At 42.4% G+C, this 17025-nt stretch overlaps 1 protein-coding gene across 1 annotated transcript in view; it reads right to left on the bottom strand.

The window, feature by feature from the left end:
• Window positions 1–16750, bottom strand: part of RAB35 (RAB35, member RAS oncogene family) — a 161184-nt gene extending 144434 nt beyond the window's left edge. The window contains exon 1 of the mRNA XM_085636254.1: window positions 16485–16750. Within this exon, the coding sequence (XP_085492380.1) occupies window positions 16485–16536 (52 nt within the window). The 5' untranslated portion in view covers window positions 16537–16750. The remainder of the gene's footprint in view (window positions 1–16484) is intronic.
• Window positions 16751–17025: the final 275 nt, after the last annotated feature.

Raw genomic sequence — 17025 nt, 5'->3', positions numbered from 1 at the left:
GCAGTCAAGGGTGGGCCCTGCGGTTCATTGTCTATGCTCTGTCCTGCTTACACTCCTGCGCACCCCGGATCATGCCTTCAATGATGATATAAAATATTCTGCCCTTCTGACCCGATATTGAAAGGTTCTCTTGGCTTGGGAGTCACAGGCAATATAAAAACTCGAAGGATCCACAGCTTGGAACATGCTATGTCCCCACCCCCGACCTGCTGACACCACATTCTTCCGGCTGTGAGGGTCGAAAAAAATTAAACACAAGAATGCAAGGAAAACAAGTTATTCAAAGCACGTACCCCTTTGTAATGCCATGACAGCAGCGCGTCCTCCCTCGCTCTCTTTAACCACAGACAAACCTGCACGCACGCGACCGGGATTTAATGAATTGAAGTCGAGGAAGCCAAAGAGAAAGCAGTTCCACATCCGGGCCGGGGAGAAGACCTGCGAGGGCTGCCCGCGCATGCGCGGTACATGTAATTTTTGCGTGTTCTGCAGCTCGTGCCCAGTAGCGGCGTGTGAGGACTTCAACACCGCCGGACTTTTAATGAGTGCTGCGCGGCTCGTGCGGCCCAGGGAGGGGGCCGCCAAACAATACAGGAAGTCCGGCGGGAGCCCACCCCGCCTTCGTGAATGGTGTGGACAAAGCAGGATTTCAGGCGGGGCTCCTGTGAGCAAAACAGAGCCCCGCGTGTTGCTGCAGTGACCGGCAGGAAAAGCAGAGGAGCAGCGCAGAGTCCCAACAAGAGACGGTAAGTGCTTGGAGCGCGCTTGCGCATTTAAAAAAAAATATTAAATAGCATGAGGCTGCCTAGGACGCGCGTGTTGACGAAAGTGAAACTGCAAGCTGGCTTGCGAGGGAAGCGGGACAGGAGATGTGCACACCGCGTGGCTATAGGCGCGTACACCAACTCAAATCCGCCAAAAGCCTGCGCGTGCACATCTCCTGTCCCACTTCCGAGGCAAGTCAGCAACAATAGATCTCGCTTGCGAGCAGCGCTTCGCGCTGCGTTCGCAGGCGAGACCTAAAAATGTTATGAGCAATACGGATTTGAAAGGATCCACAGAGCAAACATTACTGTCGAAAAATAAATTCTCACAAATCTGAAAAGTAAATCCATATTCATAGTGAACAAGAGGGTGACAACAGAGCATCAAATTTGGATAATACACGTGATAGGAATTAAACATTATGGGATCCTCTTATGAAAACTCTACATGCATAAGCAAAGACTTACTCAAAACGACTGACCAATCGTCCACCACATAAAATATACAAGAGAAACCCAATCATAAAGACGTTTGCATAGTGGTGGAGTTTCTCAGGATGCACTAAAAATGCGCCACATCGGCAGAACCAAAAAGGAGCACGAGCGGCATCAGGAAGAACTCTGCTTAAAGAACAGTCAGAGGTTATACAGCAGCAGTTCAAACTTCCCTGACCAGATACTGCACAGTAACTACTAGTGAAAGCTCTCAATACTAAGTAATCAATAAGGCAACCATTAACTCACATTAGAAAAATAAGCATTGGAAAACCAACAGGTTTCCTCTTTTGAACTATTGGCAATGATGGCAGCCAGGAGTGTCGGCGTATGCCTGCATCATCATGTGGCTGAGCAGGAAGCAAAACGAAGCATGCAGGGTATGGGTGACATTGGGGGGGTGGGGGGGTAGCAGCACAAGAGAAAAGAAAAAAAAAAAATCATGGAGTGCTAAAGAAAAAGTAGTTCCCCGAATGTGAACTGTGAAGAGATACAAACAATCCAATCAATAGGGCGGTAGAGAAGCTATGCTCGAGAAGGATCAAACATAAGAAGGAAAGATACCTAATAATGTAAGGGATTCAACTTATGATAAGCAATGAGCTCTCCAGAAGTCCACTGTAAGTTCTAGTATGCCCCACAAGCGGACTTTAGCAACTATACAGCTAAAAGCTGCTGGTAGGCAAGACCTTAAATTGTGTGTCCAGATGTAAATGTGATCATGCCCTGAGGTACAGGCAGGGCCACTGGAATTAAGCTGCAGGGGAAGACCAAATTATACAGCAGCTTTGACTAATTATCTATGCAGCGTAATGCAACACATTCTTCGATAGTGTTACTTCATTGTTTTGTCATTTGTACACTTAACATTGTGTGGGAATAGGTTTCATCTCATTACTAGTTTAACAATCAAATAAAGCAACAAGCAATAGAAAGGTACGCAGTCAACCTTTGCAAAAGGTCTTTCACTGCACTGCATATCATGTCGCTGCATTTTTAGTACTTATTAATCCGTTAGAGCTAGAAACGAATTTTATTTTTGGTAAAATCTGCAGAATATGCAGCAAATGATGAGGCAAATTAATACTTATGTGGAAAACGCCAAGACCACAGCATAACAATTTCAGTGGCGTTTATGCATTTTCGAGAAACAAAATACCATGGCATGGCTATATTTTCTTATCAGTACATGAGACAGAGAGCGCAGAGTAGAAGACTTGATTTAGAGAAAAAAAAATGTCAATGTCCGATTTAAAAAAAAAAAAAAAAAAAAAAAAAAAAGGGGGAACCCTTGGACTGTATCTTAGATTTGTACGGTCAATACAACAGATAGAGAGGGCAGAAGGAAGGATGTCTGGAGGAGAGGTGAGCTCACTGACTCTACAAGTACCTCGTAATGATGTCTTGTCGCCCAGAACAGTTGTCAATTCGACCGGCCCAATTGCTGTTACGATAATGGACCCCCAACTTCCACTTAGTAGCACAGGTAAATCGAGAGACACCCGAGGAACCACCGGTCAAAAAAAAAATACAAAAAAAGAATAATTGGTGTGGCAGGCTCCAAAGACTGGCCAAAACGACCATTGGCGTTAGGGTGGGAAAGGAACTTCCTTTAATGACTACATCGGAGTCTGTGAGAACCACCCAAGAGTTGGAACAAACTGTTTCCCGCCTTCTACTGCCCTTAATGTAGAGTTTAAAGCGAATCGAGGCAAGCCTAGCTGTGATTAACACGCAAGGCAGCATACCCGAAAGTACTACTAGGCTTACAGAGGTTTCGTGGGTTGACAATTGTAAATGTCAATGTAAAGATACCCCTCCTGCCAACCCACAACCTGCGGTTAGGGCTGAGTGCTCATTGGCTCCATGTCAAACACAGGGCAACAGGGAAGTAGGCACAGGGATGGGTTTTAGCACTACTAGTATGCCCAGACGGGTTGAACCATTGGTTGCGAGTAATACAACTAACTCAGCAATACCTAGCTCTAATAATACGCGTAGTGGCCATTGGAATGCTACTTTAACAAACCAGGCAGGCTTTTCCAACTATGAAGCCCCTCAGAATCGGCAGGCTACACACACACCCAGTGCCACAGATATATCTAGAGCAAGACCGGACATGTTAGGGGAGGGGTGGGGAGGCTACTCACAATAGAACAACCCTAACTTGAACCTCCCTCCAGCTGCATGTCCATTCGTCATTATTTTAGTAAACACCCCGCAATTGCAACATGCGCAGTTAGAATCCACACATCAACTGATGAATAAATCCCTACACTGGATGTCTAAGTATATTGACACCTATGACTGTTCCAACATTCTAAATCATATTATCATGGCTAGAAGAGTTCAATGGTTGGGCTATTCCCCAAAATCAGTCGAGGGGGGACTGCATAGTAATTAACTTCAATAACCAACGTCTTGTGAAACATCTTTTGGATATGCTCCCCTATTCCCCCATAGCGTCAACGCAAATTTATGCCTTATCATTGGGGTTCTTCTATAGACCTCATGGACCTAAGTTTCCAGGTAGAGGGCTGGATAATAATCTCGGTCTCCCTCCCCCTCCTTTAGCCATCCCTTAAAGAGGGAATCACATAGTGGCTATTCTACTGGTCAATAAATTCGCTGCCCTGGAGGGGCTTGAAACTTGTGATTGACTGAAGGACAGTTGGGAGACCCAGCATATACAGCACAGTCAGTGTCAGCACGGGGGAGATTCTTTAATAGTTAACCATCCCCTGGATCTGAGAAAAGACATGGCAAAATCAGTAAGCTGGAATATAGCGGGGCTCAGATCTAAGCGGAACAATGACGATTGGACCAGGATCACTGAACAATATGATCTAGTTAGCCTGCAAGAAACATGGGAAGTTGATACCGTCCATATTGACACATTTTGTACAATTCAAACTCCTGCAATTCCCTCTGTCAGGTAGAGGGAGAGGAGCATTACTGACCTGGATTAGAAACACGATCTGTAAAATATTTTAAGACTGATGAACAGTCCTCTTATTACCATCTCATAGTGTGTGGTGGCCTCGGAGTAGAGGACATGCTCCTAATTAACTTTTACAAAAATAACTTTGAGGGCAATATGTCCCAGGTAATTGACTCAGAGTGTGCAATTGACAGGACAATAACTACTTATCATAATCCCCTGAAAATAGCCTGGCTGGGTAATTTTCACACTCATAGCTGCCCCAGGATAGCAATACCTTTATGTGGGTTGATCAATAAAAGAGGTGTAGTACCGCTGCATTTTTCACACACCCCATATGGGGATACATTGAACAGGCTTTTGATTACGAGAAACTTGGTAATACTTAACCCAACTGATGAGTCTACAGGCACCTTGGTAAAAACGTTTGGGGACACTATATATGGTACTATGATAGATCACCTGTTGGCCGCACTGCGGGTAAAGATATTTTGTAATCGGATAGAAACCCTCGTCACAGATTTTAGCGACCATGTTGCACTTTCCAAATTCATTGGAACGGTTCCTTTAACTTGTCTGATTGGAGAATCCCAGTGCCAACAATAGCAAGAAGGAACGGGATAGTCCTTAAATGGGCAAAGAAACAAAGTTGTATTATTACCAAATATAATTGAGTGCACCCAGCGGGAAATATTAACCTGCCTAGACTTGCATAGTGAACCACTGAATATAGTGCAGGCATTTGTTTCATTGCTGAATGTCGTGGAAAGCAAAGTTACGATCCCGCAAGAGGAAGCAGCAAACCATGACTCCACACTGGTTTGATGCTGCTTACACCAAGGCTCTCAGTAATCTACACAAAGCATTAAAAGAAAAGCCCAGAGACAAAGAACTGGTCACCGATCTCTGCACCCAACATAAGGAATGTAGGCGGGGTAGACTTAAAGCCTTGAAGGAGGATGCTTGGCATAAACTACAACTTGCCGCATTCTCAAAAGATTCCAAAGCATTTTGGGCTATAGTTAACACCCCATTCCTGAACCAAGACACAGGACCCTCTTTAGATGTCCATGTGGGAGAGGATGCTTGGGTGGATCACTATACAAATATATTTGGGTCAGCTGCAAATAGGGAAAATTTAACTGAGGACGTTCTAACTAATGACATGTGTACCACTGTCGTCTCTATAGCCGAGGTAAAATTAGGTCTGATGCAATCCAGTAGCACCAAAGCCCTAGGCCTGGATGGGGCCCGATCGATTTCTTTTTTCATAATCCGGATCTCTGGATCCTGTTCTTGACAAACATATTAATGCAATTGCTATAGTGGGTCCCCCACCTCATGGAAAAAGACAATTATTGTGCCAATACATAAGAAAGGGGATAAGTCATTGCCCAAAAACTATAGGCCCATTTCACTTCTGGATGTAACACAAATTAATGGGCCGTCTGCTATTAAACAGACTGGAGGATTGGGCTACTGACAAAAATATACTAATACCGGTGCAATATGGTTTTAAAAAACGGATGGGGACTTTGGATCAGTGTTTAAATTTGAATATAATCACAGCCAAGTATACTCAAATTAAAGAAGGAAATATTTTTACGGCGTTTATGGATCTCTCAGTGGCTTTCGATTCTGTCTCACATAGCAAACTATGGAGTATCCTGAAAGACATTGGGGGGGGGGGGAGATAAAACTATAATGTCTTTCATTCGTCAATTATACTTCAAGTCTTCTGCATGAGTTAGATTTGGTAGTCAGGGTGAATGTACTGGATCTTTACCTATTCTCAGGAGCATCAGGCAGGGGTGCGTGCTAGCCCCCTTTCTGTTTTCACTCTATACCAACAGCATAGAATCAGCAGTGGATCACTCTGTAATGGAAGTCCCCATGGTAAATAATAAACAGATCCCCATTTTGCTATATGCTGATGATGCCGTGTTGATAGCCAGGACTGGCTAAGCTCTGCAAAAGCTAATTAATAATTATGTGTCCTTTATGGCTTCATTGGATCTCCAGCTTAATGAATCGAAAACATATCTTAATGGTGGGGAAACAACCAAAAAGAACACCCTCCTTTTGTGTCGCTTCACGGGGAGTGCTACCAGGCCAGCCTAGAGCTACAGTGCATGTGCGTGCGCGCCGCGCTTTACAGCGATTACTTTTGCGGCCGCACGGCCGCTTTGATGTTTGATCGCGATCACTTTTGCGGCCGCTTGGCATAGCCAAAAGGTCTCGCTTTTGGGACCTTATAAGTATTTAGTTATGCAACTGTTGCATTCCTAAACACTTATAAGGTCCCAAATGCGAGACCTATTGGCTATGCCAATGCTTGTTATATCTGGGTGTACTTTTTAATAGTTTGGGAACATGGCCAAATAGGATAGTGACTAGATGTAACGCACTAGAAAATAGCATTATGGACATATTTTCCTTCATTAACAGATTGGGTACTAAGCCATTGGAACCAATTAAAAAGATGTACTCTGCTAAAGCCATTGCATCAGCCACATATGGAGCAGGGATTTGAGGAATAACAAAGGCTGATGTATTACAACAGAAAGAATATGGCTTTTTTTAAAAATTACTATCCCTCCCTAAAAGGTGTCTGAATTATACTATGCATCAAGAGTTGAATGTCCCATATATATCTCAGATCTAATATTCGTTGCCCCGGTTTTACTTTGGCATTCAATTTGGCAGATGGACACGGTGGGACAAACCCAAAATATTAGTAGGGATTGTCTAACCCTCGAACAGGCGCATAAGGTACCATGACTCCATATGTGTAATAAAAAAAAAACATTGTCGACATAGGGCTTTGAATCTCTGTATAATCCCACTCAACTGCCAAAAAATTCCCAAAGCTGAAATTAAATCTTGCTCCAAAATGTATAGGGAAAATGAAAGACATGCACATAACCGTGATAAAACCATGGTATTATTATATCTGGGACCCCCCCTCCTCACCCCCCCCCCCCGCCCCAATCCCCAGATAAAGCAAATTCATACCTGGCTTTTGTGACAAACATCCGCAACAGATATGTATTGGTGCGATTTAGATTAAATCTCATCGCGTGCATGCTGGGTTTTCCTGGGGAGTTTATTCAATTAATGAACAGCCACTTTGTCCTTGTAATGGTACCTCCCCTCAATCTAACCTACATTTATATTTTTCTGTAAATTTTATGTATATGAACGCAAAAAGTATATCCGTCCCTTATTCCAGAAATATAACTTTGTACAATGTCGCCCAGCTCTGTCTTTTCTCCAAACGCTTCCTGACCCTTAAGTAAATTTTTCTCTTGCATCCCATCTATGCCTGGTCTTACCAAATAGGAGAATGGTTGGCCTATAGTCTGCACTTTAATTGATTTTGGCACTGTTTTGCACATTGTATGATATACTGGATGAATTTAGTATGTTTTAACAGAGCGTTTTTAGCCCCAGTTTTTACATGGTTTCTATCTAGATTTATCCATTTAAATGGGGTGGAAATGTAATATATTTCTGAACTTGTATTTTATGATCTTTTGTACTTTTATGATCTTATTGTCTAAGGTCAAATAAAGTAAATTGATGATGAAGAGTTCCTTTATGTGTATTATATTTGAAATACAATCAGATCATTTTTCATTTTCAGTCCAGCTGCTCATTAGAGAAGTACCACTGGAACCTCAATGTAAGCTTGCAAGACTCATATGCACTTTTAGTAAAATTTACAACAACAAAACAATTTGTAAACAAGGCAGCATGTCCACCAGCCTGGACTATATACTTTTGTGAATGAAAACTTAATTTACCTGAAAGGAGTCAAGGCAGAAATATGGATTGTGGGAGCACCAGAGTTCATCCATATTATCATTTTTGTGCCATGGCGGTCTAGAAGAGTTACACCTTCCCTGCACAGAATATTATGTATATAGCAGTTCAATTGATTTCTGGAGTCTTCTTTGGTCCTCTGGGTCAATGTGGCAGTCAAAGACTCCAGGAAAGCTTCCCAGACTTAGTTGAGGACAAAGCTCGAGCAACTGATTAAATAGACCACTGTAACAATTTACACTGGGATCTTAAAATACTTAATCACAGACTTGTTTCAACGGTGTTTGAATCAAGGAAGCCGAATGAGTCTAAACATGCAGTGGTAGGATCATATAAAATTAAGACTTAAAAGCACTCTAAACTTCATTTGAGCAGCTACCTAAAGCCAGGAGAGTTATTAGTGCCACACACAATGCTTACTTAAGCAGAGAACCGGATTATCTGCAGTAAAGCTTGACGGTGTAAATGACCCACAACTTTCTCAGATTCTCTCAGGCAAAGCCTGGAAACTGAATTGGAATTTTCCAGATCACTTTTAACTAAAGCTCAGCAGTGGTGACACACATTTGTGCTCTAAAGTAAAGTACATAGATCTCTACATAAAACATTCTACATGTAAGCATAAATAATCACCATAGAATCAAACAATGGTACTACTTATCTAACAGCATGCACAGGGTCATTTAACTACACCATAATGTATGGTTGAAAACATCATTTTACCAAGTTATTAACTTTTTCACAAAATGCATAAAGTGTGTCTGTAGCCAATGTAATGTTTATGTTTATTTATTTACAATGCGCAATTCAATCTGAGAATAAGTGTCAGGAAGGCAGTAATTTACTCGGGCTCCTTTCAAAACACTTGTTGTCCCGCTAGAGGGTTGTTATTTTGACCTCCTCGCCGCTGATTCAATCTTCAAACAAATTCCCATTCAAGTATTTTAATATTCCCTTTGCGCACACCACAGGGAGAACTGCAAGGTTCTCTCGCACAGCAGCAACACAAGCTGAACACACACAGGACACAGCAGTTACACATATACATTAACAGAAGAAGTGCAACGTGCGTAGCAGCTGTGCAAAAGTAATTCCCGTACAAAGGCAGTATCAGTTAGAGCAGCAATATCATAAACGACCCTCAAATGCAAACGGCCTCTGCGGCATAGGTATCTGTTAGCAAGCACTACAGCTGCATTACAGAAAGAAAGCCATACATGCTTGGCTGAGATATAATAATGTGGGGAAGCACTGCAGGCTCTCTCTCCTCGCACAAACAGCAGGTACAGCCGCAGAGCAAACTTCCCTCAGAGGATGGAGAGCAAAGACTAACAATGCAAGCGTCCCTCACACAAAGTGTGAGCTGCACAGCAGCAGGAAAGCAGGCTAGCTAAATACGGACTGCAACAATGAAAATTCGTAATGAGTTAAATGTTAATTGGACCCCCCCAAGTCTGAAGTTTCCCTGCGTCTTGAAGAAATAAGCTCTGACTCAGGGCCAATTTCACTTTATCATGAGACGGAACTCCTATGGAGGTCAGCATAATATAGAACAGATACAACAGTTGTACTCGACACAGTCACATCCACAATTAGAAGAATGTTAGACCTAAAATTAGTTGCATCCAACATAGAACGACAACAATAACTATACTTTCACAACACATTAAAAGAACGTTATACTCACATAATCCAAACACTAGAGAAGCAAATAAGGCATATATGAACTTATTCAATAACTACATTTTTAAACCTTTATAAAGCGTGACGTGAACGGTGCAATATGCAAAGTGCAAATAATGCGTAAAACGGTCTCATAAATATAGCCTTAAACAAATAGCAGCATACAACAATAACTATCCTTTATAAAATGACAATGTGCATATCACCATAAAGCATTATGTTTAAATTCACGTCGCATTAAAGGCAATTTATGCTTACTTATTTCCAAACACTAGAGAAGCAGAAAAGGCAAATAAAGTGCTTGTTTAATTACTACATATTCAAACCTTTGTAAAAAGACTGTGCAAGGAGCAAAAAGCAAAATACAAATAATGCATAAACCAATCTTATAAATACAACCTTAAGAGATAGCAACATACATACACAGATTGAAAATATTAAAGTGTCAGATCAGATTGCAACTGAATCCCTAATAAATGTTCAAAAAGTATTTTAACAAATTGGTAAAAAATTACAAATCATTTAATTCAGACAGAATAAATTTACAGGCCTCCAAAACAGAAAGGACGTTAAGTTTAATAAACATAGGCCTTAAAAAACAACGTTGAACATCCTGTAACACAGGGCAAACAAACAATGCGTGGTTAAGATCCTGAATATATAGCTCAGCTCTCAGAGCTTGCATCTTCTGCACTTTTTCAAGGCTTTGGCCCAAATACGCGGAATCACATGTAGTGGGAGCAAATTTAATCTCAGCAATAGGATCAACCTTCTGATCCAATTGAGCAAATTCCATACCAAATAAAGCTGAGCTGTATCCCCCAGATCGCTCTCACACACCATCTGATTATGCAGATTTGACTGGCTTAGGGAAGTATCTCTGGCCAAGCTAATTTTGGACAGTGAGCCCTTCATAAGAAACTTGAGAGTGGACTTGGACATAAAAATAAAAAAATCGATATTCAAGTTAAGCTCAAACATTTCATTCGCCCGCTCAAAATACCTGAAGAACGCAGACCGTTCTTTCAACAGGGAGAACATTTCAACCCTCAAAGGGTGGTAATGATAGAGATGAAGTAGCGAGAGATAGGTGTGTTCGGGAGAGGCATTAGGCAAAGAGAAATGTAAGCTAGCCAAAAAGAAAAATACAGACAGTTGGAAAGAAGTAGTGGTGGGTAGGGATAGGGGTATTGTTTTAGGGTGAGGTAGAGAAAGCTGGAGATAGGAACAATGACATTTAGAGAGGAGTGGTTTGGTACACACAGTGTGATGTAGAGAGGGATGCAAGGTAGAAAGTGGTGCGGTAGACCGAGAGCTGATGTAGAAATGCAGGGAGAGGGACAAAGTCATATCATGCTTTCAAAATATGTGCTGGTGACATGCAACGCTTCCTTCAATTTAGCCAAGCAACTAAATGCACTGTTGTATACATGGAAACTTGACTGCCCAAAGGGAAGCAAAAAAGAGATATATTGCTAGTTACAACACTGGGCCCTGACCAGTACATCTTCCTCTGGCTGCTCAAACTAGGAACAAGAATCTCCATGTATTGCAACATGGGAGTAAGATGATCCACTACTGTCTGGCACTGTCCAAATTAATAGTGTAATGGGAAAAGTTAATTTTTAAATGAACACATTCAAACCAGTTTTCCAAACCGAGATGGAGATCAGCTGTTCCTGGACAGTTTTCAACAAAGCATAGCCAACTGCAACTGTCTAACCAAAATAAAAACAAAATCTTCAAAGCTTCCACGCTACAGAGCCTTGCACCTACTTTGGCCTGTTGCTAAAGGAAATCAGGCATGCTCCACCTACAAACTCTTATTTGGCAGAAGTTCAAAAAATGTGCATTAAATTGTGTCTTCGTACATACTCATAAGATCTGTGGTTTTAGGTACAACACTAATGCTCAAAACGCTTAAATGCAACCGCCTGAGAATGAGGAGCTGCACTCACAAAACACCTCTTGTACAGACTGCATAATACAATAGGACCACAAAAAGTTCAGAAAAAGATCAAATGCTATACAGCTCAGATAAGCATTGCCCAGCACTTAATGCTTTCTAGTAGACCTATCTTGTTCCCTGCCAGGGCAGCTCTCTACCCAAAGAGGAGACATCAAATCTTTTGGAACACAAACTGTAAACTGTTTTGTTGTCCATTTATTTTTCTGAAATGGTAAACATGTTCTCAAGCACTGCTGATTAGAAAACTGTGCTATTAAAAACAAACACTGGCAAAGCTAATAGATGTTTGTCTTTTATAAGCCAGGCATCGTGGCTTCTCCAATTTGTATTACTGATAGCACTCACATGATAGTGGTGGTTGTAATGGTAATAGGGACAGTTGTAATAGTGACCGTGGTAGTGAAAGGCAACACTGGTACTGGGAATGATTGCTGTAAAGATGGCAGAGGTAATGGGTGTGGCTATGCCATGGTAATGATGGTAATGCTTGCACTGCAAACAGTGGCGCAACAAAACTTATGGGGACCCGCAGCAAGGTACATGGAGGGGCCCTCGCGCCTGATATAATCTGGCGCTGTCAGGCCAGAGTACTGTGCTGAGAGCCCCCCGCACCACGTGGGCTGTGGGGGCCTGTGTTACGCCACTGACTGGAAACGGTTTTTGTAGTAACGGTGATATGCACAGAATGCATGCATGTCCAAGAATGGAATGTACAAAGACAGTGTCTTTGAGATGTGAATGAGTTCCTGATGCATTGGAAGTACATCATGAGAAGTGAAATTATGGCTCAAACAGTCAATACCATTTAGTGAGAGAGAAATACACATGCGACACAGAGCCAAAGCGCATTTTTTGTCTCTTTATAAAAAAAAAAACTGGTAAGAAAAGGTCCCTAAAACAGCTAAAGCTGACTGTAAAATGACAAAGCCCTAACAAAAAATAAATGAGTACATAAATATTGGAAGAGCCCTACAAGGCCCACAAGTTTGGAATGCCAATCTCACTAAAGATCATTCAATTTTCTAGGGTACCTCTCACAATCTAACCACTGCCATCACATAATGCCTTACCTCCCTGTGCCCTCCTTCAATTAAGAATGTGCCTAAGCACCAAGAGACACCTCGGGGTAAAGTCTGTAGATTAAATCTATCATTCACTAACGGCACTGGCATTATAAAGAGAAATAGATCAGTTTATGCCTTGATATTTACACCTTTAAAAAGAAGATAATGTGCTTCCAAAATGTGAAAAATGCTCTGGCCTGTTAATCCGTAGCAGGTATCTAAAAAGACCTTCATACCTGCCCACTACTCATGTATTCGCCACTGCCTAAACACTCGAGTAGATAATTTCACTCCTTCACATGAGGAGCAGGTGAAATGCTGAGCTCGCCCTCTGATGCAGGAAATGCATAGTTTGCTAGTGTACACCGTGTTCCAATAACACATGGTTTGCCATCTTAGCACTGTTACAATCTAATGTAGCTGCTCCAAAGTGTACACACATGCTCTACTTTCAAAATACATAGGGACGTTTCAAAGTGCTCCAACAACTCTGAGCATTGTATGAAAGGGCCTCTGCAATCAATGCCAGCAGTTCTAACTCTTCGAAGTAAGTGTCCAGAGTGCTACGGCAGCATACTCCACTGCTCCGATGGCACCTTACCATAAATGTTACTGTTTCATTAGTGCTCCTACTACTAGAATCACATGATCTGTGTCTCAAGACTGAAGCATACCCACATCTCATAACCATGCACCTACACACTGACATAATATACAACCGTGTACCCAAATCCCCTTCTTCACTAACATCTAATTTTAGATGGTCAAGGGGTAGCAGGCAAGACCTTAAATCTTATTTGAGCAGTTATTCTAGAGGGATGTGTCTCTCCTCAAAGACTGAAAAACTGATAATAGGCTTGTGTCAAACAAGACAACAAGAGCTTAGCAGTATTAATTAAATATGAGGTTTGAGAAGCAGATCTGTGCGGCACTAAGCAAGCTAAAAAGGTGGAATAGTGACCAATAAGAGCCAAGAACAAATGTCAGGGTTCCATAAGACAGCAAGGTTTTATCCAATTGAAGACTGTACCAAACACACCAATTATGATTCTGAAAGACAGGAGTGGGTCAATGATGTCAATAATAATGTAGAGGTTTAGGAGAACAAGTGTTGCTACTCCTGCATTGCAACTTATCAGATGCCCCACAATGATGGGTTGGGTACAAGTCTTCTTTGCCATACACGGCATACCAAGCAGGCTGCAATACCGAGTAAGAATTAGACAGATTCTGCAAACTTGGTTAGTGACTGCTGCCTGGTGTTTCATAATCCCTACTCAGTGAATCTGTGACTGCTTAGAAATGGAAAGAATATTAAGATAAAGTATATATCACTTTAAAACCATCAACATGGAAAGAATTTGAAAGTGGAGAATAAAAATTAAAGGCCTTATTTATGAGCCCTTTACACCGCTGTTCCATCACTTTTTGTGACACTGCGGCGGCGTAAAATATGCACCAAACTGCGCAATATTTACAAAGTGACCCATCTAGGCAGATGTGTCACTTTGTAAACCCCAGCGCTACATTATATCTACCTCAGGTATAATATATGCAGGGTGTGTGTTCCCCCGCAAAAACGGCTCGTAGTAGTGGCAGAGTGAAATTTATGAGATTTAACTACACCACTTCTAGGACGCCACTGTGTCAAATCCTTACGTCTGCTTCACCGCAGGCGTAAGGAGTGATGCAGGCCCGTTCACATGGGGCTTGCCCCGCGTTAAAGGACACATTGATGGAGTTGCGTCTGTTTTCAGACACACCCCAGCAATGTGCCACTTTTGGCCCTACAGATACGTCAAGATTCAAGACCTATCTATAAATCCTTGCGACATGGAGAGCCATACAGTAAATACCTCACATACATAGTGTCGCAAGGAGTGCACACTTAAAAGTGTTGCATCGCTGTTTTCACGATTCGTTTGCATCAACTGAAGCCCCAACAAAAAGGAAGCAAGCATTAGGAGCAAAGTAGACAAAGTGATTTGCCAGCGTTTAGGATATCTTTGTCTTTTACAAATTTCAAAAAGAATTTTAGAAATGCTCCAACCTTCCTGTTAAAATTAAAATTTCATAATTTTTCTATATTTGTGTATTTCAATATTTGTTTCATGTATGCTTGTTTCTTATTGCTTTTGTCTTGAGATTCAAATCACAGAAATTGCTTAGGCCGTGTGCCCTCACATTCCAATATTGACTCACTGGGGGTACCCAGATTCCAATAATGATTAAGTGGGTGTCTGCATAAGTCAAAAGGTTAAGAAACACTGCTCTGGAACTGTGATGTCATAATAATTTGGGGACTAGGAAAGTTTGTGTGCCAGTGATTTAGTTGTCAACATATATGGAACTAACATTTCACTGATCTGTTGGATTCTACCTGACATAACAGACTTGTTGATGTGACCAAACCTGTATTACTTTGACCACATTAAGTTAACTGGACAACAGTGAGGGAGGAGGAGAGGGTGGAGTGTGTTATGAAAGACAGCCTCTGATCTGGTTGACCAGCTGGTTAGTTCTTTGCAGAGGATTAAGCTTCAGTTATCTGCACTTAGTACAAGTTGGTGACCATATCATGTAACGAAGCACTACAGGTTACACACGAGTCCCTGTGAACTCCCCTGGCACCAAACAGGTACATACTCTATAACGACCGCTCAAGGAAACAAAAACATGCAATTGCCTCAAATATAATACACAAACAGCAACCACGATATTTAAATGCCTACTGCAAGCTACTCATGACAACTACCAGTACACAAACACAACATGACATTTCCAATGCAGGATACAATCCTGGTGACTGCATAAACAATGCTACCTAGCTGTCTAATACATAAGAAATATAGGTCATTCCATCCCACACAGGCTCTGGTGATTAAACTCAGCAACAGTCAAATACAGATGAACCCCACCTATAAAAGGTAATGCTAAAAAACCACGCGCAGGTTCGAAAAGTAAATCACTATCAAATAAGTCACAGGGAACACCTAAACTAACTGCATATCACCCACAAATGAATCAATGCTATTTTCCCTTTAAATGCCCAATGCAGACCGGCAACAAATATTCCCAGAGGCGCACCATGTGCAACCCAATGCAAACAACTGTAGCTTACCACAATACGCTCAACAGAACTCGACGTAACTGCCTATTGTAAATTATTCGCCCAAGTGCCATAACGAACACCTCTTGCAACCTAAGTAACTTGCTGTCCAATGCACCTGGTTCACAAATAAGTTCTGGAGCCTGTGGCGAATACCCAACGCAATTAACATCCCCCGCAACAGCTTCGTATCCATCCATGACCACGGTCAACTAACATCAGCGCCCGCGCTGCACCCGTAGTCTTCCTGCCCCAATCTCGGATTCTCGCTCTGGCTCTCCTTGCGTTGTCATGGGTTGCACTTCCGCCCCGGCCGCCTTACCGTGAGACTGGGCTTCATTAAACTAAACCCTGAATGTTCAATCATTTCTCTACCCAGAACACGCTCTACTGCTCTTTACTTCACTGGGACCCGGTTGCACCTCCTCTGGCGGGCTCAATCTCGTTTGCAAGACTGTCCATTCCTTGCACCCCCTAACCTTCCTCGGGTAACATGCATCCCCTTAACCATCCTAAGACGGCCGTCTCTTACTGCCACTCGCCTCACTCGGGGCCTCTGCCCGCTCCCACCAGTGTTTGGTTTATCCGGTCCCCTCCCAAGTCTCTCATTTCCGGAGACCACCGCCCCACTCACCGCTGTCTCCGATGATAAGGAGCTTGAAAAGATGGTCGTAGTCCCGGGCCATGGCTGCGGCCGACTGGTGGGGGTGCTGTCGGGACCGGTACCGTCGGCCTAGTACTCGGTTTGGGCTACGGATCCGCTTCCCGAACAAACAGCCGGAACTGACAGCAGCAGCAACACCCTCCGAGCAGCCCTGCGCATGCGCAGGCGGCGCGCAACCCCACGACCAAGGCGGCACGGCGCGCGCCTGCGACTGACTCAAAGCGCATACCCTGCAGAATGCGAGCCTGCCTAGACATAAAAGACAGACAATAGAAAAGAACGGATCAGTTTATGGAAACATGTGAACAATCATGCAATATATAGAACATCTTACTGACATTAGTGGAAAGAGCTCTAGATGCTACTTATTAAATGGTTTACTTTCGATTATTGTCATTATTAACGTACTACTGTTTGTACCTAAGTACATGCAGCTGGATATTAAAATACAGAAGTAAATATTTTTTAAATGTTTCAGTACACTTGATTGCATTTATTAGTAGCAATTGTC

This window comes from Triturus cristatus, chromosome 11 (assembly GCF_964204655.1).
Source record: "Triturus cristatus chromosome 11, aTriCri1.1, whole genome shotgun sequence".
NCBI classification, from domain to species: domain Eukaryota; kingdom Metazoa; phylum Chordata; class Amphibia; order Caudata; family Salamandridae; genus Triturus; species Triturus cristatus.
This window is presented reverse-complemented; position numbering and strand designations above follow the sequence as displayed.